A 24,457-nucleotide genomic window follows, 5' to 3' on the forward strand; every position below is an offset into this window, starting at 1 on the left:
GAGATAATCTTTTGCTATTCTTGCTATATTTCATCCCCAAACCCTCCAACTTCACTTCAAAGTTCATCCCAGGTAAAGTCAGCAAGCTGAAATACAGAACTTTGCAAAAACATTGAAGAATTTACCAAAATACTGCCTAGATTTTCAGGCTAATCAAACCATAACAAACAAACCAACACATCCAGAGTGAATCTGTGGCATCTTAAACATTTTAAATCTCAAAAGTATCACAATACTTGAAGAACAGTCCCTCCTTTTTAATAATAAAAATAAATGTTGATCTGGGTAGATTTCCTGATACTGACATTGACACTGATACTGTCAGGCCAATAAACTCCTCTACAGTCTTTTTCCTGCTCTCTTTTTCAGCTCTTTGGAAGCTGTGCTATGTTCTTGAGAAAAGAAGAAGGCAATATAGCAGCAACTATAGTTAGCAGAATGGACCTAATTTAAGGGAACATTGCCTCTGCAAGGTGGTACATGACTTAAAATGCCCCTTGAGATGTCTGTGATGGGCCTTCTTTTCTCCTCTCCATGCAATAGTTTAGACAGGCTTTAGTAGAGGCTAAATAGCAGTCTTCCCCAATCTGGTAATCTTCATTCTGTTGGAACTACTACTCCCAGAATTCCCAACCAGCATGGTGTTTGGAGCATTGTAATCTCAGCACTTTCAGAAAGCACTAATTTGGGGAAGGTTTTATAGGGGTGCACAAAAGTTGCACAGAGACCTACTTTAAAAAAAAAAGGTATAGAAAGCTTTCTCCTGATCTAAAGAACTTTACTTCATTGCTTCTTAGAAAGATGAGATCACAGACTAGTCTAGTTTTCTAAATGGGAGCTCATAGAGTTCCTCTTTTTATGAAGAAGATGAAACTTCACAATCTTCCTATGTCATCTAGCTCAGTACTATTCACATCTTCCATGTAACCTTAGGGATTGGCTGAAAGTTGACAAAAATGCAGCCCAAACATCCCTCCCTCCCTCCCTTCCTTCCCAAAGGTTATCAGTGTGTTTAACTTTCCCTTGGATAGTATTCTACAGATTAATTCTACTAGCTAGATGTGAAGGCCGTACTTAGAACTAAGTAAAAACCATTTTGTATTAAGCTGTCTAGACACATCTTTTCACCACACACTAAACTTCCTGAAGCTGCACAGCTTCTCTCCTGTCCCAACTTTCATGTAGTGATCAAGGATAATTATAAAAGAAACACTAATTCTGGAATTCAGTACATAACTCTATGTAAGTATCACTGTGTTCAGTGTAGTTCACTCCACAGTAAGCTCATGTGTAATACAAAGTGCAAATAGACATATGTGGAATCCTAGTAATGTCTCTTCAAAAGTCCACCCTTTTATGTCCATGAATATATTGCCAGTCAGGCATGCATACAATCTGAGGCTTGACTGCCTTTTTCTCCCTACATTAAAAAAATCCCAAGATTTATTTCCTGGATTATTATTACTTAGAGTTCTGAATCCATGCTATATATGTGAACTTATTTCCCCTGTATACTTGCATCATGTATTTCTATTCAATCTCATTGCCATTTTGTGGCCCATTAAAATCCCATTTGGAGAGATACTTTTGGAGCGCCTGTAATCTGGGTGTGTATTCACCATCCATAAACCCTACTTCATAATTTATACATTATACATTAAACAAATGCTGAGAAGCAGCTGTTGATCGGGAAAAGTGTTACTAGTAGCTGAAGTAAAAGTTTGCATTATTTTACTCTGTTTTCTTGCACAGAATGCCAGTTGCTCATTTGCTGCATAACAAAATTGTACCAATCATCTCAAAGATTTGTTAGATGAAGAAATTTTGCACAAAAGACAAATGAAGATTAGAACTGGCAATGCTATCTAATGAATATTTGGGGGATGTAAAAGATGCTAAGAAAGGAGGAGAGAGCCAAAAGATTTTCCAAAGCATTACCAAAGGTTACCTTTTACTTTCGAAACTTACAGTACAATGCTATGCACGCTTGCATAAGGAGACTGGCTGAATTCACTGAGATTTTCTTTTGGTAGACACACATAGAACTATGGCACCCTAACCTTATACCAGGGAATGCTGATGTGATGCCGTCTATAGGTTGACTGTAGTTCCCATTATTTTTTCCCATTAGACATGCTGGTTGAGCATGGTGGTATTCAGCTGAAAAATATCTAGATGGTACCAGGTCCTGTCCTTTATGCACATCCTTGGAATAAAGATAATTCAACTTGCAAATCATCACATTTAGGATAGATCTGTTAAGGGGCTGAATAGGTTGAGGCTGATTAATTAGATGTTATTAATAACTATTAATGCTCTCTTATTAATAACTATAAATAAAAAATGACAGTTCTTATTTGTAAAGTTAATAATCGTAACACATCCACGGTTGCATACAAAGGTTTAGATATGCCAGATCAAATAGTATGTTTCAATGAACAGTGAGCAGAAACTGACACAACATCTGCGTGGTACAAATTTGAACTCATTTTTCTGCAAATCCGAATACATACTTACTATTTATTTGGATTGTTCACACAATCAAAATTGTTCACATATTCAAAATAAGAACAACAGTGCTTATGGTGGGTGCAGAAATGTTGACACTCTTTCAATCAGTAGTTTGAAATGTCTGGCAGCAATAACAGCTTCCAAACATTTCCTGTAGCCAGTCAAAAGGCTTTCTATTCTTGTTTTTGGATTTTTTCCTCATTCTTCTTTGCAGAACTCTTCTAGTTCAGAAATATTCTTAGGTCTCCTTGCATGCATTGCTTGTTTGAGATCCCTCCATATATATTTTTTAATAATAGTCAAGTCTGAGGACTGCAAAGACTATTCTAAAATCTTCATCTTTCTTTTCTGTATGTACTTCATGGTTGATTTGGAGATATTTCAGATCATTGTCTTGCTGAAGTATATCATCTCTTTTCAGTTTCAGCTTCTTCACTGACTGCAGGACATTAGCTTCTAGGATATGTTCATAAAAAGTTCAATCCATTCTGCCTTCCCACTGCACAATATTTCCTGTGTCACTGGCTGCCACCCAACTTCAAATAGAGCTACCCCTTGGCAAGGTGTTATTTTCTTCAAATGCTTCACCCTTTTCAATTTTTCTTTCATCCAAAACACTTGTTCCAGAATGTTTCAGGCTTCTCAAGATTTTCTCTTGCATACTTTAGACATTGTGATGAGATCAGAGAAGAGGTTTCATTCAGCCAGCTCTCTCATGTAGGTCGTTGTTGTAAAAGCAATACTACACTGACTATATGTGGACTTCTGGACATCTACTTCAGTGTCAGCCAAACATTTCAGGTGGATGTTTGCAGTGATCTGTGGGTTCTGTGTGGTAGACTCAGCAATTTTCAGGAAAATCTAGTAGAGAACTTCTTTGGTTCTCCAGATCTTACCTTGACTTCAGCAGTTTTATGTAACTTCAGTTTCTTGACAATGCTTGTCACAGTTGAAATTGCTAGCTGGAAACATTTAGACATTTTTATAGCCTTTCCCTATTTGTAAGAGTGAATTATCTTCATTTTCAAATGCTCAGACAACTGCTTAAGAGAAGACTATTGAAAGAAGACTATTGAAAGAAGACTGAACAAAAATCAGAGCCTGAGAGATTAGAATGGTTGGTGAGCTTGTTCATCAGTAAAATTGGCTTTATCTGGCTGATTGGATTGTAAGCCTAACAAGTCAAACATCTTTTAAAGTTGCTTATGAACAACTTTATGGTACTGCTAAAACAACACCACCACCAACACAGAATCAATGGAAAGGGTGTTGACCCTGCTGCATCTACTATACTAACTGTTTTCTTGTCTGAATCTGTAAACAACTGCAATTTATGGTACATATCTATTCAGATTTGCAGAAAGATGTCATGTTTAACTTTGTACCACATAGAGGTTGTATTAGCTTCTCTTCACATAGGGATTCAATGAAACCTACACTTTAGCCAGGGGTGGATAGATAGATAAATAGAAAGAAAGAAAATAAGATGAATTTGTCAGTTTCTTTTGGGAAACTCCAAAAACAGAGAGACCTCAGGGAATCCTGAAAAATGGGAAAAATGGGAAAATATGTCTTATTTTTGGCCATTCGCACAATTTAACTGGAAAATGCTGCTTCCTTATGTTTATGCTAGTAGTCATGAGAACACAGTTTATAAAAACAAGATGGTACTTTAGTATTTTGCCATTATTGTTTTATTAAAATTCATTTTGTTAATTTAAACAGCGATAGCCTGTTTAGATTTTTAAGTCAATCCTTAGAACTCTACCGCAGCACAGGTATTACATTCTCATTCCAAAAGATAATTTTGAGTCATCGCTATGGTGTCCTGATACCCTCTCAGGTGTTCCAAGCAAGGATATACCATATAAGTGAAAGGTGGACATTACCAGAGGAAGAAAAGGGGTAATTCTTTTCAAATGCATTCCAACTTGACATCCTGCACAATTCAGAAAAAGGGAAGTAAAAGAGGACACTGTAATCAGTGGGCACAGCAGGAGGAAAATTAATCAAGAGTATATTTAATTACCTGACTTAGAAGTTGGTGAGTATGTGAGGGTTGGCACCCCTGCATTAAAAGGAGTGTTATGGGAGTTTAATTATCAGAAGCCATTGGGGATAGCTTTATGTCTTTAAAAAATGGCTGGGGCAACAGCTGTACAGGGACACATTTGGTTTAGTATAGATTCATGGCCAGCAGTAGTTAAGTGCTTACCTCTTCCAAGGGATCAGCACTTCTTAAGAAGAGTTGACTTTCTGCTGTAAGTGTCCCACAAGCTGTTCAGATGCCACTTCAAATCAAAGCCTACTCAGGGATGGGCTTCCTAGACCTAAATTCTTCCTAAATTCATTTGTAAAAAAACAAATGCCTACACTAAAGTCTGTATTTGTTTCTATTTATTTATTTTGCCCACTCCACAGGATCCAAATAATAACGAGAAAAAGAGACAGAACCAGCCAGAATGTTGTAGTTAGACAGCAAGTGTGGTTATTAACCTTGTTGGCTTTGAGTCCTTCCCTATCACTCAGCCTAATCTATCTCATAGGGTTTATTGTGTGGATAAATGGGGCAGGGATTGGTCACCTTGAGCTTTTGGGAGAGAAAATAGAAATAGATCAATAAATAATTGCTATATTACAGATATGTGGCCAGGAATATCCTTACCCATTGTTGTCAAATGGTGAACAGATGTGAGTTTTCTCAGGGATCTGCAGGCAGAAATGTGGGGGGAGGCTTACCTTTTTGCCCTGCTGAGATCCTGCTGAAATTCCCCCCTCGCCCTGCAACTGCTACTAAACTCAGATGGGAAGCTATCAGTAGTACTAATGGGATATTAACTGAGTGATGGGGAATCTGTCAGAGCAATCCTGCCTCTCCCCATAAATTCTTCAGGTAAGGTTTACTGTAGATTCTGCCTTTAAAATGGAAAGTGTGAAGTATCTTAAGACTTATCTTTCCTTATGTAAAATTTTAACACCCCAAAGAGAGGGCACCACACTCCAAAGTGCCCAACTTGAAAAAAACTGATAAGGGCTGTCAAGATTTCAGGAAACAAGGAAAAACTCACATAATTAAGCTAGCATATAATGCATTCTTCTGAACAGAAAACTGGTGAATTTGTTTTGGGACAATTATATTTAATAAATAGATGTGTCACTTACTGTGTGGTTACTTTCTAAAGCACCCCATTAAAGCACATGAAAGGCCAAAACCTCTTGTACTCCCTGTCACATTAAGTACCAGCTGCCATTATTTCATATTTCAGCCAATTTTATTGTCAGTGATAGCATTTCAAATGGGGAAATAAAATGGGCTTCTCAGCAGTGTGCCAAGCCACTTTCACTGCAAACATCATCAGAACTGCCCACTCACAAAGATAGCCAGTATTTTATATTTTTCCTATTTCTCTTACAAAACACATACACACAATAGAAAATTGATTGAAACTGCTGACTTCAGAATCCACTCACCTTCCTTTATGTTGCAGAACTGCTGTATTGTTTCTTTTCTTTCTCCAGAAAGTCCAAACTATTTTCTGCTTCTTTATTTTTCTCATGATATTGTGACTTGGCTGTTATATTATTCCATCTTTTTTGTTAAACTGGGGTATCCTTGTGATAAGAGCACAGGATTACAACTGGGAGAGACAGATTCAAGGCCCATTTAGCCATGAAAATCATTAGATAACTCTCGGCCAATTATTATCTCAAAGACATGACTTCAGAGTATTATTGTATGAATACAACTGCAGTGGGGAAGAAGCAGTAGGACCATGCACGCTGCCTTGAACTTTGGGAGGAAGGCACGATATAAATGTATCAGATAAATCAATTTAGGAATGCTGAATTTAGTTATCTTGATTCTTGACACTAAAAGATCTGAACTTACAAATATAGGTATGTTACAATGTAATAAACCTACTGAATTTCAGTTTAGGAAATACAGTGAACAGTAAGATTTGCTGGTCAGATGTACCGATGGGCATTCATAGGCTCAAAATGGCACAAGCGGCATTGCACAATTGCACACAAGCTCTGTCCCTTTTGGACAGGCTTGAAGTGTCACAACACATGTACAAAACAGGTAGGGCTTGCAGGGTTGATGGTGCAATGCTGCTTCCATCAGACTGTCTGATTATCCCTGTGACCATGATGTTTGTACTATTTTTCCCAAATATAGAGACAAGGATATTCAAATTAGCATGAGACTAATAGTTAATATATAACTATTAGTTATAGCTCTTTGGAACATTCTGCCCCCAGAGGTGCGATTGGCCCCCTCACTCCAGGCCTTCCAAAGGACCTTGAAGACCTGGTTCTGCCACTTGGCCTGGGGTGGGGAGGGAACATTGCAAGCAGGGAGATGGCTAGCCCCATAGTGGCCGGCTGTCCCCGCCCTGATTTTCCATCTTCTTGGATTTTTTTGTTGTTTTTAGTGTTGTTTTAATTGTATATATGGTACGTATTTTATATATATTTATAGTTTTAATGTCTTTGTAACCCGCCCAGAGTCCCCTATTGTAGGGGAGATGGGCGGGAGAGAAATCTAATAAATAATAATAATAATAATAACAACAACCACCACCACCACCACCACCACCATTCAGGCTGCATTTCAGTTCTGGCCATTCCATGAACAAAGTACTCCCACTTCTTGAAATAGTAAGGTTGAATCATGTCTTTCCAAAGGTTGGCACAGTCACTTGGAGGACTTACCCCAGGTAGTCTTTGCATGCATGTAAATGTGCAGAAGATACCTGCTTAAGCTGCTGCTCAAATGAAGTGGCATCTGCTTTGCTTCACTGCGAATTCTGCACAAATGTCTTCTATGTGTGCATATTCATGCACAGCCCATGTAGAAAGGCCCACCATGATAATGCTGACAATGAATGGCCAGGACCCTGGCAGCCCCTGGAAATAGCCTACAGAATAGGCAAAATTGCATAGGAACAGGCAAAAGAATATCCCCCTCACCTTCCTGAAATGCACTTATTGATGACAGAGCCAGCTACACACAGCTGGCAGCATGACGTTCAAATTGACCTTCCATGTGGCTTCCAACTAGCAGCCTTTCAGTGGAACACTAATTTTAAACAAAGGTTTCAAAACAGCTCTAAACCTATGTTTAGAAAACAAGTCTAATGTTCATCCAAAAGAGTCCTTAAACCCTTTTATGGTATTGGAAGACCTGACAAGCACTTCAAAAAGTGCCAGTTAGACATTATGACAACTGACATCCCTGCAGCCAGCTATCCAGTCTCTCCTGGTCAAGCTAAAATAGCCCTGGAGGTCCAGCAACTGGGGGGAGGGGCATATACTTACAGTAGCCCAACGCAGCCAATAAGAGCATGGGAGATCAACTCCTGACCACATCATCAACCACATTATCAGTGAAGCATACTAGAGTGTATCCATGGGAAAAGAGGGAAAATGCTACTTTGAAACTGAAATAGCTAAAGTCATCCTTAAGCTGCTTCAGCTGTGGCCTATGGATTAGACAAAGGAAGCCTCATAAGGACATGATGTATAAAAAGCTAGACAGGCATGGTCCTGCTCTGGTTAGGGAGAAGTGAGGCCAAATCCATATGGTACCTTTCTGGGGATTTTAACTAAAAGCTACTTTAGGAGCCAATGTTAGGAGAAAAGCAGGGCAGAAAAGACTCAGGTCATCTTACTATTAAAATTAAAGGGGTAAATGATGTAGAGACCCAGTTTGGTATAGTGGTTAAGGCATCAAGCTAGACACCAGGAGACCATAAGTTTTAGTCCTGCCTTAGGCACGAAGCCAGTCACTCTTTCTCAGCCCTGGGAAGCAGGCAATGGCGAACCACTTCTGAAATCTTGCCAAGAAAACTGCAGGGTCTAGTCTAGGCAGTCAAAACTGACTGGAAGGCAGAGGGGAGGGGAGGGGAGGGGAGGGGAGGGGAGGGGAGAGGAGAGGAGAGGAGAGGAGAGGAGAGGAGAGGAGAGGAGAGGAGAGGAGAGGAGAGGAGAGGAGAGGAGAGGAGAGGAGAGAAGAGAAGAGAAGAGAAGAGAAGAGAAGAGAAGAGAAGAGAAGAGAAGAGAAGAGAAGAGAAAAACCTTTGTAGAGGATGGAGAATCTGTATTCTGCCAAAGTTTCTGTACTTGCAACAATTCACTAGACAATGGTGCATGCATGTTCAATGGTATACATAGGTAACACTATGCAGTAAGATGTATAGATCAGACTAAATCAGTTTCCTGTTCATGTTAGTTATTATTTGGGACCACTAGGATTTTTAATGGATTTAACAGATCTGTGGGGAAAAAAACCCACCTATTTTTTATTAATAACTTTCTCTGGCATCTGAAGATTTTGTTTACAACTTCCCCTAATGCAGCTTTTAACACAAATTCCCTGAAATCCCATTTTTAATTCTATTTTTCCTGATAGCGTGCGTGTTCTTAATGTATCTTTCAGATATGTGCGTATTTCATAAATAGTTGCTCTGAGAAAAGTTTTGGCTTGAAAAAGCTGCTAGCAGATTCTGTTCAGTGCTGCTTTCTACGCCACTTAGGATGGCCTTGCACAGCAATCAACATCATCATTATCATCATCGTCATAATCAAAAAGACCGGTTGCCAAAAATAACAGCTGATTCCAAAAATTGGAATTGGAGATTCCGTTGAGGGTAACGTCCTTCATTTCCTTTCATGTCTATATATTATCTCGGTCTTTAGCAGTGGCAATATTGGGTTCATATATGCAATGCCAGGACTGTAGGGTAGCTTTTGGCTAGCATACGCTGAAAGATGAATCAGAGTAGCCATTGTATTGCTGCTGGGCATTTTAACATAGTTGCATTAATCCTTAATGAGCTAGAATTAATATTATTATTTGTTATTCATTGTTATGCAGAGTACCTAGGAGGCCCAGCCAGATCCAATCGAAGCTGAGGGAACAAGAGGCTGGTATAACACAGAAGCAGACGAAAACAAGAGATAATCAAGTCAGGAAGCCATGTCAATTTATATTATTTATAAGAAAAGAGATTGCAGGAATTGGCTCAGGATTTCTTATAGGCTGGAGTTTAACAGGAAAGTTCAAGTTTTCATATTACTGAGGAAGTAATTCATAACCCAGAGCCAACTGCTACAATCTGGAGCCCTATTATTCTTTGAGTAAGGAGTTCTGGGATTGTTGGATAATGGCTGGCTTCCTCCAGCAGTTTGGTTAATTTGCACCCTGGTTTCAGAAGGCCCTATCCCAGAAGCCATTTTCAGGCATCAGGCACTGTAACAAAAGCACACTGTAAAACGTAAGCAAAGGATTGGGTATTGGGGCCACAAAGAAAAAAATGTGCAGCAAAACAGATGAGATGAAAAAGGAGCACCAACGTCAAGAGCTGTGCATACTTTAAAAGTGATTCAGTAAACGTGTTTTGGAACTCCCATGAATGTAGGTCCTCTCTGCTGTTCATTAAGCCAGGCTTGTCTTTTTACATCGGGAGGTTGCTTAAAGGAGTTGTAGTAAAGATGCAACAGCTTTAAGGACTCATTTCCTTAAAGCAGCTGTGTCTTTTTGCAGGCTTGTGCAAAAGCTTTGGAGATGAAATCTCATATAATTTGCATATATAATAAACAAGATTTCATTGTTATTTTCATAATCATCTCCTTACATCTATCAACCATACAAATAGCACTTTTAAGGAGTATGATGAGAGAGGATATTCTTATCTTTGTTAGAAAACCTTTCTGACTTCAACCTTCTGGTAGATACAGCCTGATCCCCACCTCTCTCAATCAGACTGCTGTATGGAGGAAACAGTGTTGCTCCCATCAAGTCATTCTATCAATTTCTTTCCTTTACCCTCACAACAATCAATTTCAGAGTATCTAGTTAGGGAATCTTCCTTCTGAAAGTATGTTACCACAGGATTAAGGATAAGCAATATTTTAGCTGGGTGTTCATAACTCCTATGAACGTCTTGGGGAGCTGCAGAAGTTGGTCAGAACATGGCTACATAGTCATGTGCACTTGTCCATTGAAATCAATGCTCCAATCCAAATGGCATCTATTCTTGCAAACATTTCCTGGAATGGTTATATGATCATTCCAAGAAATGCTTCCCTGTATTGTTGTGAGATGAAGGGCCTTTTTTAGTGTTTTACAAAAATGGGGCATGGGGGTGGGGGATAGAAGCAAAGGCCTTGGTCACTTCTGTGTTTGCAAATAGAAAAAAAAAACCCTCTTTCTTTTTTGAGATAAATTGGCTCCCAAGAGGATCAGTGGTGGAATTCTCTACATCTCTGTCTATAAAACACTGTAATGATTAATCAAGAATACAAACACTCTGGAAGCCTCCAGAAGAAAAATTGCGTATATCAGTCACAAACATGTACTTGGAAAAGATGTGCCTGCTGGAAAAATACTTTCTTAGAAATTCTTGATGAAAATGTAGTACCATCTATATGTCTACATTTCTGCTTGTGGGGGGAAAAAAAGTATTGTTGGTCTGCAATGTGCCTAGATATAGATACTTTGTCATAAAGTGCCACTGTTGTGGCCCAACAGAGTCCCTAAGAGGACATTCTTTACTGCAATCTCATGAAACATAATGAATGCCCCTTATTTCCACTTGTCCTGTTTCCAGGAAATAAAATGTCTGTCCCTATATCAGTATTATAGTTTTGAGAGTCCTTGTTTTTGGAACATCAATCTGCCAACTTTGATTCAGCATCGTAACCAATTACAGTTTCTTCACAAAAACGTTGTTTCCTTACAGTATATTAGAGATTAAGCAAAGTCAATGCCGCACCTTTCGGGCATCAATGTCAGCTGTGGGCTCAAAATATTTTTGGGCTGTGGAGTTCAACCCTGAGCTACATATATTCTCTTACATTTTTGGACTTACTTCTTACTTTACTTCCTTCTTGCCAAGTCTAATGTAAGCTATTGCTTAAGAAGTGACTTGGTTGCCATCCACATACTTGTCAAGCCTTTCACAACCAGCAAATTTATGATATAAGAACCACTTGGATTTCTGAAAAGATCCTTATTGTCAGTAGGGTGCTGTAACAGAATTTTGAAAGCCTCTCAAAAACAATCCTCCAAGTCAATTTATACTTAGCGTAATTAAGGCAGAGTTACTTGGATTCTCTTTCTCAGGTTTCCCCTCCTTCTCGGGGCCAAGCTGTCTCTTTTGCAAAGGTCCTGTTTCCTCTGTCATGTTCCCAGGGCCTGCTAAACGCTCTATCACACTAATGATGTTCCAACTAACATTTGTGCCATGAAAATGACATTGGATACTTTTGTTCTGCGACTATTTTTTTTTTTTTTTTTTGGTGGGGGAGAGTAATATCCAATATTGGTCAATGATATGCCTATTCCCAACATAATGTATTTTGGAGGGAAGGGGGACCTGCTAAATCAGAGCTGTGCAGCCCCTTCTTGGGCCAAAGGCTGCATTTGGTCTTTGAGTGGTATGCCAGAAAGTATATTCCAAAAAAGTGGGTGGGGACAGGCTAAAAAAATGTTTGCTTTAAATTGAACTAAAATGGAACGGAATGAATTATATATCATGAGATAATCCTCTAAATTTCCTTCTTGTGATTATTGGTCATGCATCCCTGTCCAAAATAATATTTAAAAAATTACTGAAAAGTATAGGTCAACCAGTGGTATTTATTCTGTGAGTGACTAGGAAGTACAGTAGAGTCTCGTTTAACCGACCTTCGCTTATCCAACATTCCGTCTTATCGGACATCCCTAAAAAAAACACAACAACACGCATAAATCGGCGACGAGAGAAGTGTGCCGCTTGTTTGCAAGCGTGAGTGTACTTTTTCTTGATGCTCCTGACGATGCAGCACCGCAACGCAAAAATCGATTGCAGCAGGTGCAGCAGATCGTTTTCTTTCTTCTTTTTTTTTACCACACTCAATCATTACTGTGTGTTATCCAACATTTTCGCTTATCCGACGTTCTGCCGGCCCATTTATGTCGGATAAGCGAGACTCTACTGTACTGAAATTTAACGGGAAGAGGTGTTTTTATTTTTTTTTTAAGATTACTTTTTCTTTCTTTTTAATTATCCGGATTCACATTGTTTTACTAAGCACCTGGGAATGTCATATCTTAAAGAGTGTTTTCCATGAGCTGCCAATGCTACACTGTCTCAATAGTCTCTCCATGCTGTACCTCCAGCTTGAATCTTTCTTATTATGGTGCAGAAGCAATTCATTGCATGACGGTGTCGTTAGTCCCTAATCTCTCCAGACACACTACTACCATCACCACCATGAACTGATTTTGGACATAGTGTTCTAATGATGTTTTTGGGCAGTAGCTAGTAAGATTTCTGCTTTTTTACCTCCTTCATGGTCCAGGGATGTCTTGTGCTTTGGCAATCTCATCTTACCCACAGGAATTGTCATGTCAGCACCGAGTGCAGGAAAAGTGACAGAGGGCATATTGCAATAACACCATTCTTTCCCTTGCAATTGGCACTCTATGGGCAAGTAATAAGTGGAATGAAAAAGGGGTGCCAATTTACAGAACCCTAATTGCAATTATGCAGACAGTGACACTATTAAAACAAAATCATTACAATGCATTCCAGATAAATACCAAATGTCTGATGTGGGTTTTCCTTTTGATTTTATTTTCAGATTTGTTTTGAAGAAACCTTGAAGACTACTAAATATTTTTCAGTGTGACAAACAATCAAGCCTCCAAAGCTTCAGTGAATGATAGCCCATTCTTACTCATTTTTTTATGCATCAAGTTTCTGTAGAAGAATCTTTGGTGGTTAAGACACACAAAAGGATTAGCTGGCATCCTGCATGAAGTGAATATCCCTCCAAGATCTCTTCAGGACCTTCTGTAGCACACAGGGTGGCAGCATGGCACTGTATGCAGCTGGTTCCATAGCTTGGAATCCAGAGAGTGAAGAGATTAAAATATTGGACTAGGATTTGAGAGATCTACATTAAAATTCCTAGGAAGCTCAACCTACTTTCTGGCATTGACCTGAGGGGAAAAAGGAATGGAGGAACACCTCCTGGTACAAAACAAATTCATTAGAAACCAGATGTAAAGTCTTGGATTTATATAAAATCATCATCTTCATCATCATCTTTGGAATTAGAGCATGTAAAATAAACAAAACAGCCACATTTAACTGCACATAGACTCAATTTTCAGCCTTCTCTGACACGTTAATAACATTCAAGCAATGATGCCTTCCAGACTATGGGTGTCTTTTTTAAGCATCCCATCTACATCACACAGGATATCATTCCTGTAGACAAATATATCTGAGGCTTTGATGCAAAAAAAAAAAAAAAGTTTTTAACATAAAAGCATCAATATGAGAACTAATAACTGTAAATCTTCCTTTTCCAGGAATAAATTTTTGATAATGGTTGCAAAATGGACTTCATGAAATTATCATGGGATAAATCTGGGTATCATGGGTATCATACAACTATAAAAACAGAGTTTGATATTTTAGAGTCTGGCACTTCACTGATGATTTACTTGTAAGAAATAATTTCTTTTAATTAAATTATTTTCAGGATTTCAGAGTTTGTTGCAACTGCTATGTGAATACAGCTGGATGCATCTAATAAGTTTGTTTTCATTCTTTTAATTTTTTTAGTCCTCCTTCCTCATCAATTTGTAATTTTTGTCTGTGGGCATTCCCTCCAATGTGCACATTTTTGTACATTTCTCCTTTGTATTCAGTAGTCTGTATTTTTTACTTCTTTGGAATCAGTTTCATATTTGTTTTAAAAACTGTAAGTATCAATGCATGTTTTCCACTTTGCCTGCAGATTTTGGAAATGCAAACTCACACAGTGAAGTCCAGACTGAATGAATCTGTGGAATGCATTAGATGTGTATTAACAAAGCTAAAAAATAACCAAACAATTTTGGGCATATTTAGTAATGGATGTTTTCATATTAAATGCACAATGAGTGGACCTGAGTTGCTGGTTAGTTAACATGTGCTATATATACTGTACAAAAGAATCTATCAGGCATTGCGCCAAATCTGTACATATTGCCTTCCTGAATTAATTTGATTAGGTAATGAATATTGTTGTCTCGGCCACAAAACAAGTATCTGTTAAAAATTATACTGGAAGGCAATATAAACATTATTACTGTGTAATTTAATGTTTTATTTCTAAGCAAGGTTATCCATAAGTGCATTTAGGATACTGAGTAAAGTAACTGGAGAAAGGTAAGGCCAGAAAAAATGTTGCACAGTATTGGCTGTAAAAGATGACACTTTTATCATAGTATCAACAAAATTGTTCCCACTGCTTTTTCCTACTGATTAGGTAGAAGTTTTTTCATTACCATTAACTTGCAAAGCAAAACAAACAGGGCCGATTCTCAGAAAACAATAGCCAGGTATGACTTGATGCAATCCCAGATGGAGTAATGTTAGTTGTCTCACTGAGCATGAAACCAGAAAGGGATAAATATTCTAATTTGTTAACTCATGTAATAATAGTACTTTTCCAAAACGTTCAGAGCACTCCATGTTGATGATCCAGCCATTCTTAGTCTTGCTTGGAGAATATAGTTTTAATTTCAGCCCACTTCTAGCCAAATAAAACAAAAAGCTGTTCTCATGAAGAAGAGGCAGCTTTCACCAGCTCATTTTCATAGTTAATTGCCTGAAATAATGAGATGCTGTCTAGGAAAAGTATTAATAGCAACATGGATCCAATTAACTGATAAAAACTAAGGTCATGGTAGTAGGGAAAAGCTGGAACCAGAAACCACTTCCTATTTGCAACCCGATCTCAAAGGGAGAGAGGTGATAAACCTACAATTCTGCATGAAGTCAGACTTAACCTAATGCTATTCACTTAAGAATTTTATGTGTCATATTATAACCATGTTCACAGATGGCTTACTACAGCAATAGGAAGCCTTTGATCGGTCCGAAGACCCAACTGATTTGGCTTTGGGGCCACATGCCAGCAGTGGACAGATAGCTATTACACTGCAGATATGATTATTATTTTTATAATTTGTACCTTTCTTTTCTGCTTATACATATTCTCAAGGCAGCTTAAAATGAAAAAAGTACATAAAATATTAAATGAAAATAAAATCAAACTAGGTAAAATAACTTGTAAAAGAAAGACATATTTTTGCTATTTTGCATAGACAATGTGCTGGGATAGTGGGGACCACATGTATACCCCTGAAGGGAGCAAATTCCATGCTATAGCCTGGGGACCAAACACATGAAGGACAGTTCTTATATACCAAATAACCAAGATTCTTGAATTGGGGCCCTCTCCTAAGCAACTAAGTAACTGAGCAGTTTCATAATGGGATAGGCACTTCTTTAGACCCTAAGCATGTAGAGTTTCAAAGGTCAACACCAACACCTGAAATTGTGTCTGGTATGCAATTGGCAGACAACTGGTAGTAAATACATCATGGAATCCCTTGCAGGAAAACATCAGCTCCAACTTTCTCTCAGTCCTCATATGTGAAAATAAAGAGTGGCCCACCCAAGATCTCTTGGTAGTAAAGGAAGGAGCAAACCCCTTGTGGCCGGCTCTCAAAGTCCCTTCCAACTGCACAATCAAATTTAAGTTTCCTAATGATTAAAATAGGGTTAACAGTGCCCTCAGTCAAAATTGACAGTCCTCTCAACCAAGAGACAATAAAAAGCATACATCTGTATATTTCTGGCAACTACTTCATTTTGTCAAATATTTATACAGGATGCTAACAAGCAAAACAAAGTAAAATAATTTATCCTTCTTAAAATCATATTTACCTGTCTCCAAAAAGATGCTCCATTTTCCTTGCTTCTGTATGAATCATAATCACGAACCACTTAAAGGTTGAGAAGCTAATTTTCGTGCTAACAGATTACTGTTTACTTTAGCTAACAGGCCGTATGACAGAAAGAAGCCTTTGGCCTCATGAAATGTTTCAGAGAAAAAAATGAGGAGGGGAAAAAAAAGAACAGGAAAGGTTCACTGGAGGATAAAAACGATCAGATGAATTAAATAGGACTAAGTGAAAACGCTCCCTATAAAATTTATTCTCCCTCTCCATTCTCAGTCAGCAAATCTGAAAGGCAGTTTGGGGCAGGTCTATTTATACTAAATGTTTCCCTTTAAAAAAAATAAAGGGATACACTTATCATCTGATGGCAGGGTTTCTCTTTTTTCTTTCCTTTTCTTCCAAATTTGGTAGTGAAAATGGCCATGTTGCTTCTCACAGTCTCCATGTTCCATCCCCCAAAGCATGTGCTGGAACGATGGCATGGGGCAGGGGACTTCCATAGGCTTTGCTGAGCGTGGAATGGTGCTCTCCCTTAGCAATGCTTTTTTTTTTTTTTAGATTTTTTATCCCGCCTTTCTTATTTTTATAAATAACTCAAGGTGGCGAACATACCTCATACTCCTTCCTCCTCCCATTTTCCCCTCAACAACAACCCTGTGAGGTGGGCTGAGCTGAGAGAGAATGACTGGGCCAAAGTCACCCAGCCGGCTTTCAGGCCTCAGGCAGGACTAGAACTCAGAGTCTCCTGCTTTCTAGCCTGTTGCCTTCACCACTAGACCACTGGCTTTCTTTTCCTAGGATGCATCCCCAAATGGGCTTACCACTATTCCTAAAGCTTTCTAAGACAGAAAATGGCAGCTGTCAATAAGGCTGCAGCTGAACAGTAAGTGCAGGTGGGAACTTTCATGACTTCTTGCTCTTTGACTTTCCCAATTTTGTTTGAAAAGATCACAGTTGTAAACTTTAATTTCAGTCAGTGAATCAGAATGTGTCAAACTTTATTCTCAGGCACTCTTTTTTTCACTTTCATTTATGCTGAAATAGGTTGATTGAAAAGGAGTTTCCATGGAGTTCATTGGGGATTACTTTCCAGTAAATGTGTTTAAATTCTAGATTAAAAACATTTGGAACACACACACACATATGCAAACAAATGTGGCTCTCCTAAAAGGGAATATCTTATTTTGTGCCTTTTAAGTTTATACTGTACCCCTATATACTTCATTTTTTAATATAAGTTTATTACAAGTTTTAAAAAGGAACATAAAAACTAATACAAGCTAATATAACGTAAGAAGAAAAGAAAAAGAAAGAAATCAGAAAGAAAGCTAAAAGTGTAAGTGAAAGAGGGAGAAAGTAAAAGTAAAATAGAAAAGAAAGGAAAAAAATACAAAGAAGTGACTTCCAATTTTACCTCTTTCTCTAAGAGGTTACAACATGACTCTTTTCTTTCTATAATCTATCCAGTCTAATCATCAAAACCATAAATCATAATTTATTTTTTTCTGTTTAACACAAAAAGTCCATAAAGAGTTTCCAGTCAGCAATAAATATAGATATTTTCTTTTCTCTGATCAAAGGAGTCAATTTGGCCATCTCAGCAAGTTCCATCATCTTCACTAACCATTCCTCCATTGTGGGTAATGCCGAATCTTTCCATCTTTGTGCATATAATAATCTTATTGCAGTTTTCATATACAAAAACAAAGTTCCACAATATTTTTCCAACTCTTTGTCCATCAATTCCCCACCCCAAAAGACTTCTGGTCTCAATTGTATATTAATCTTTAAAATCCTCTGAATCAATATGTGCATCTGAATCCAGAATTCTCTAGTTTTTTTTATAAGACCACCAAGCATGATAAAATGTCCCTTCTTCTTGTTCACATTTCTGACATAAATTTGAAATGCCTTTATACATTCTAGACCATTTCTCTGGGTACATATTCCAATGGTACATCATTTTTTAAACATTCTTTGTATATATAGTGTAAATTTCAATCCTTTCAACCACATATTTTCCCATTGTTCCATCTGTATATTATAACCAATCTTTGCCTACTTTATCATACATTCTTTCACTTCTTCTTCTGTTTCAAATTTCAATAAAAGTTTATACATTTTAGCAATTGCATGTTTATCATTTGTACACAACTCTGTTCATATTCAGTCTTACAATGTTCAATGCTATAAACTCTTTTGTCTATTTTAAATCTTTGTAATACCTGTAAATAAGAAAACCATGGCAATTATATCCCTCTGCCACCAGTTCTTCTCTTGATTTTATTCTATAGTCCCTTTAACAAAATTCTAGTATCTTATAATAGGTTAGCCATTTATGTTTGCTTATTATTTCTCGTCTATAAAATGCTTCTTGTGCTGAGAGCCACAAAGGTTTTTTTGGACACGACCTGGGTTTGTATCTATTCCTTATTCTCAGTATGACATGTCTAATATAATGGTTTTTAAAATCCACATTGACCTTGACTTTGTCGTACCACAAATATCCATGCCACCCAAATCTCAGGTCATGCACTTCTCACTCCAGAAGCCTTCTGTTTCTCAGCAGCACCCACTCTCTCATCCAAACCAAACAGCAAGCTGCAAAATACAATTTCAAATCAGGTAAACCCAATCCTCCTCTTTCCTTTGCATCTGGTAACACCTTATATTTAACTTGTGTTTTTTTTCCCTGCCACACAAATGTAGATATATCCTTCTGCCACTGTTTAAATGGTGCATCAGTTGTCAAAACAGGTACTGTCTAAAAGAAAACATCATTCTAGGCAAGATATTCATTTTTAGCACAGAAATTCTCCCCAGCAATGACAGTTGTAGTTTGTCTCATCTTAACATATCTTTTTAAACTTAATTCCATATCTTAACATAATTATTTTGAAATACAGTGGTACCTCGGGATATGAACTTAATGCGTTCTGTGACTCTGGGTGTATCCCGAGTTGGTCATAACCCGATGCAAATTTCCCCATAAGGTTCAATGTAAATCCAATTAATCCGTTCCGCCCTCCGAATTTGGTCGCACCCCGAAGCAAATTTTCCCATAAGGTTCAATGTAATTACCGTTAATCCGTTCTGGCGTCCGCGGACCACGCATCAGGAGCGGGAGAACGGCCGGGCGCGGCGCGGCAGGAAAAAGGCCAGGCGTGGCACAGTGCGGCAGGAGAACGGCCGGGTGCCGCACGGCGCGGCGCGGCAGGAGAACGGCCGCAGACCACGTGTCAGGGGTGGAAAAATGGCCGCGGACCACATGTCAGGGCGGAAAAATGACCATACCCCGAGGCGGAGTTCGCACATCAAGGTAAATTTTTGTGGCCAGAGCTGGTCGTAACCCAAAAAGTTTGTTAGTATAGGCATTTGTATCCCGAGGTACCACTGTAACATACAATTCATATTTTTCATAGTGATACCCAAATATTTCACCTTCTTCTCAACCTTAAAGCCCATTTTATTCATCAATTCTGTTTGATCTTCTATTTTCATGTTTTTTGCTAACATCTTCATCTTCTGTTTATTGATCTTAAAATCTGCTAATGCACCAAATTCTTTTAGTTTTCCCATTAATGTTTCAATTCCTTTTAAAGGATCTTCTAGGACCAACACCAAGTCATCTGCAAAAGCCCTTAACTTATAAGTTTCTTTTTTAATCTTTACTCCCACAATCCTCTCATCTTGTCTTATATCAATATTCAGTATTTCAAGAACTGAAATAAACAAGAGAGGGTTGTTTTGTTCCTTTTTGTATATCACAAGGCTTTGTTAGATCTCCATTAACAATTATTTGTGCTTTCTGTGAAGTATAAATCAATCCTACACATTTTCTAAAGTTCTCTCCAAAATTCATATCTTCCAAAATTTTGAACAAGAAAGCTCAGTTAAATTTGTCAAAGGCCTTCTCTGCATCTAAGAAAATCAATGTAGCTTATTTTTCATTATGTTGCTCCAAACATTCCAAAATGTCCAACAGATTTGTAACATTGTCCTTTAACTGACTTTAAGGTAAAAACCTGCATTGATTCTCATGAATAAATTCTTGCAAAATTATTTTCAGTCTATCAGCTAGAATCGTTGTAAACAACTTGTAATAATTATTCAATAATGTTATTGGCCTATAGTTTCTTGTTAAAGTCAAATCTTGTCCCTCTTTAGGTATTAGTGCTATACTGGCCTCTTTCCAACTCTGTGGCATCTTTCCTTCCTGTTGGAGGGATCATCATTGTGTTTTGTAAAGGTTGTAAAAGTTCATCCTCAAAACATTTATAATAAGAACCTGATAATCCTTCTGGTCCAGGCACCTTTCCTGGTTTAATCTTTTTTATAGCTTCAGAAACTTCCCTTATTGTTATGGGTCCATTCATAATCTGTTTCTGTCCCTCTGTAATCCTTGGTAAATTTGGTTTCTTTAGATATTCATCTATTTTCTCCAGAGGGATGCCACTTCCTTTATACGAGATGGAATAATATTGATGAAGTGCTTTTCGTATAACCATGCTATCCATTCATACAGTATCTCCCTCTTATAGTTTCAATATCATTTTCTTTTCTTTTTCTTTTCCTAATTTATATGCCAGCCACTTCCCTGGTTTGTTTGCAAACTCAATTTTTTTTTTTTTTTTTGGTTTACATTTTGATTTCCATTTCTTTTACTGTTAACGCTGATAACTGTCATTGCAAAAACTTAATTTGTCGAGAAATACTTATCTTCTCTAGAAATTTCTTTAATTCTTCTTACAGGATTAGGAAGAAAAACTCACAGGATTATGACCCAAAAAAATATTTGGTAGTATCTCTACTTTAAAAAATGAGGCTTGTGCAAACTTTGTGTCCATATAGGCTGCCTTACAGCTGTGAGCTTGGTTGAAATCCCTCGATTCCCAGCCGCTCCACTCCTGAGCCGATTGCAAAAACCTCAGTTCCTGCAGTCAACTCACAAGGAGCAGCTGTCTGGAGTGTAGGTGGGCAATCTCACGATCTCTCTTTTATCTGGAAAGATGCACCAGCCAGAGTTCACCATCCGGAAACCAGTCTCTGCCGCACTGCTGTCCCTGCTCCTTCAGGGATGTCTAGTCTGCCATAAGTCCTCACTGGAAGCCCTCCTATTCACTTCAATTCAGAGGTAAATGTTACCATGGCTTTTCCCAAACGAAGCACCTTTTAAATGTGTGGACTTCACTTCCCAGAACTCTGAGCTATTGAGATACTAGTTGGGGAATTTTGAGAGCTGAAGTCTACACATCCTAAAGGTGCCCAACTCAGTGAAGTCAATGCAAAGCAGTTCAAAAGCATTTCTTTCCCCAGTAAATATATAGTGGATGAAAACCTTATGGCAGTAATACCCTGTAACAGATATGTATAGAAAATTGGGGCCTTATTCTGCAACGCAGTAGGTGCAACCCACTAAACTAATTATGACTTAGTGCTTAATGGAGTATGAACTTGCACATGTATACATAAATAATGTGGTGGGGCTGCCCTTCTGTCTCCCCCCAGTGTGTATCCGTAAGATTTTCTTCTTCAATTCTTCCCTTGGTACCCTCCTACAATGGGAGGGGGAATCTGTTTGGTTGTTGCCATAATCCACTTTTTACAGAGGAAATTCCTCTGTGAAAGGAGGAAGCAGGCAGAAAACCTCTGCTCCTAGCTTTCTTGCCTTTCTGTAGCTAGCAGAATGGGCAATATGCTTGATCAATTAAATGCCTTGTAGGAATAGGATTTCAGAAGAAGACGCAAGTTGTTTGTTATGCAAATTAAGGTTACAGAGCTAGTGGAGAACTGAATGGAAAAAAAGGGAAAATAAAATATCAAGGCTTTAACTCACAGGTAGTCTTCCAGAGATCCATACACACACCCACACATACAATACAGGTAGAACAAAGATGATTAAGGATACAAAGAAACAGCTCAGATCAGTCCATAATATATATTATTAATAATATAAAATAAAATAAAAACACCCAACAATCCTAATCACATCTAGCTTCATATTTTTCTAGATGGCTATTTACTTCTTCAGACTGGGGCACATTTTTTACCTAGCTGAATTCAGTTGCAGAAGAAATGCCTTTTCCTCCCAGGATGGAAGGCAAAATAATAAAAAGAAAATGGAGGCTGTCCTTTTCAAAAGCTCATCTGAGAGAGAGACAGAAGATTTGCAGCTCCTAAGTGCACAGAGGGTGAATTCCCCAGGCTTTGCTGGTCTCTGCAAACAATCTAGATTCTCCCCTTACCTAAAAGTGCCTTGTGCACACCAGCCATTGTGCTTTCTAAACCACCATGATTGGAGCTTAGTGGAATGCACAAATCCAGTTAATGTGTAATTGATTAGAATTCAAATCAAGGAGCATTGAGGATGCAGTTATTTAATAGGTAAATGCCATAATGTAAATGCTATTAATAAAGCAATACTTTTGATTGGTAAGATTAATTAAGTAGACACTTGCTAGTATTTTGGAACTACTTTGAGTCTAGTGCATCAGTATGCTCATACATTTTAATTTCTGCATTGAAAGTTCCTTTTTTTTTAACAGAAGGATTTTCAGGACCCTGATATGAATATTTTTATTACCCAAGTATTAAATAGGTTTCTCGAAACTTCATCCAAGCCCTAGACAAAAAAAGTGGGCAGAAAAAAGTGTCCCTAATATAAAAGCGATCTTTGCTATTTGTGTCTGATTTGCAGTAAATACATTTGCATTGCTCACCTGTTTATGAGCGTGGTCATAGGAGTTGATGTGATTGTCAAATTCTTGATGTTTGTAATACTGTTTATCACAAAGTTCACAATAAAAGTTAGCTTTAAGGTCTTCCAGAGCCTTGGCTATCGTATTCTCCTTTTCAGCATAATCCTATGGAGAAGAGATGGGGAAAATAATTGTTATTTTGATACTGCAAAGTAGAGGCTTTTGTGCTTTGTAATTTAATCCAATTTGTCAACACATATAACTAAAAGCCTGCACATACTCATTTTATCAGCAGTGAGAAAGAGATCTTTTTTGCACTCTTCAATTTGCACTCTAATTGACAGATAACTTTAGGGTTTTTGGGAGACACGAAGCTTAAACTATTTTTAATCTTATGAAAATGTAAATAAATAAACTGAATATTTATTTTGCTTAAGGCTATATTAATGTTAATTTTCAGGAGATAAACACACAGATACACAGACATACATCAACAGTCAAAGCTTTCACTGAATAAATATGTTTTAGCAGAACACATATGGATATTAAAATACTCATTTAATTTTGTTATAAGGCTGCTTTCACTGAACAATAATAAACAATTTATTGCACAAATAAGGGAAAAGAGATAATTAAGGCTAGGTCTGAATAATTATTTATTTTGACATTCAAAAATTTACCTGCCATACGCTCAATGTCTTGGCTGCCATTGACAGGGACAAGAGACAAATGCTCAACTACTGGGCCTTCAATGCCAGTGGAAGTATTTAAAATATGCTTGCCCTTTATCTCATCCCATATCATACCTGATGTTTCCTACTGTAGGTGGCATCAAGTCAAGCTCAACTCCTAGCAGCTATGAGGAAAATGGTTCTTATCTTGACCTGTCCCCAGCAATCATCCATAGCTCTATGAATTCTCTGATTATAAAGCAACTCTCTTTCTTCTGCCTCCTCAACCTTGCCAAGCATTCCCATTTTTTTCCTAATCTATCACCTGGTTATAACATGTCCGAAGTATGTGACGTTTTGTTTGCTGATTGTTGCCTCAAGGAAGTATTCAGTCTTTATTTGTTTTGGGATTGATTAATTTGTTCATCTTATATTCCATGGTACACTTAGTAACATTCTCCAGATCCATAACTTGAAGGCACCTACCTTCTTTTTCTTGCTCTTTCTCAATGTCCACTTTCAGAGCTGAACATTAACAGTGGAAAACATTGCTTTAACAATTTTGATGTTTGTTATCATGGAAATATCCTTATTATAATCCTCCTCATGAGGATACTTTTTTTTCCCTCCAGCACACTGACCATCTGAAACCAAGAAAACAACCTACCTACCCTGTTCACTTCTTTACAATCAACTGCAAGGTCAATTAGCATGTTAATTAACATTATTCTTGTATTTTTAATATTTAACAGTAACCCACATTTTCATTTTTTCACTTTCATTAT

General features: G+C 37.8%; 1 protein-coding gene across 1 annotated transcript in view; it reads right to left on the minus strand.

The window, feature by feature from the left end:
• Positions 1-23,711, minus strand: part of ZNF804A (zinc finger protein 804A) — a 70,395-nt gene extending 46,684 nt beyond the window's left edge. The window contains exons 1-2 of the mRNA XM_088135820.1: positions 23,682-23,711; positions 23,023-23,166 (exon numbers count right to left, since the gene is read on the minus strand). Of these exons, the coding sequence (XP_087991946.1) occupies positions 23,023-23,166; positions 23,682-23,711 (174 nt within the window). The remainder of the gene's footprint in view (positions 1-23,022; positions 23,167-23,681) is intronic.
• Positions 23,712-24,457: the final 746 nt, after the last annotated feature.

Source organism: Python bivittatus, unplaced genomic scaffold (genome assembly GCF_059951505.1).
Source record: "Python bivittatus isolate LINGU-HERP-01145 unplaced genomic scaffold, Pbiv_v1 ctg000200_np1212, whole genome shotgun sequence".
Lineage (NCBI taxonomy): Eukaryota > Metazoa > Chordata > Lepidosauria > Squamata > Pythonidae > Python > Python bivittatus.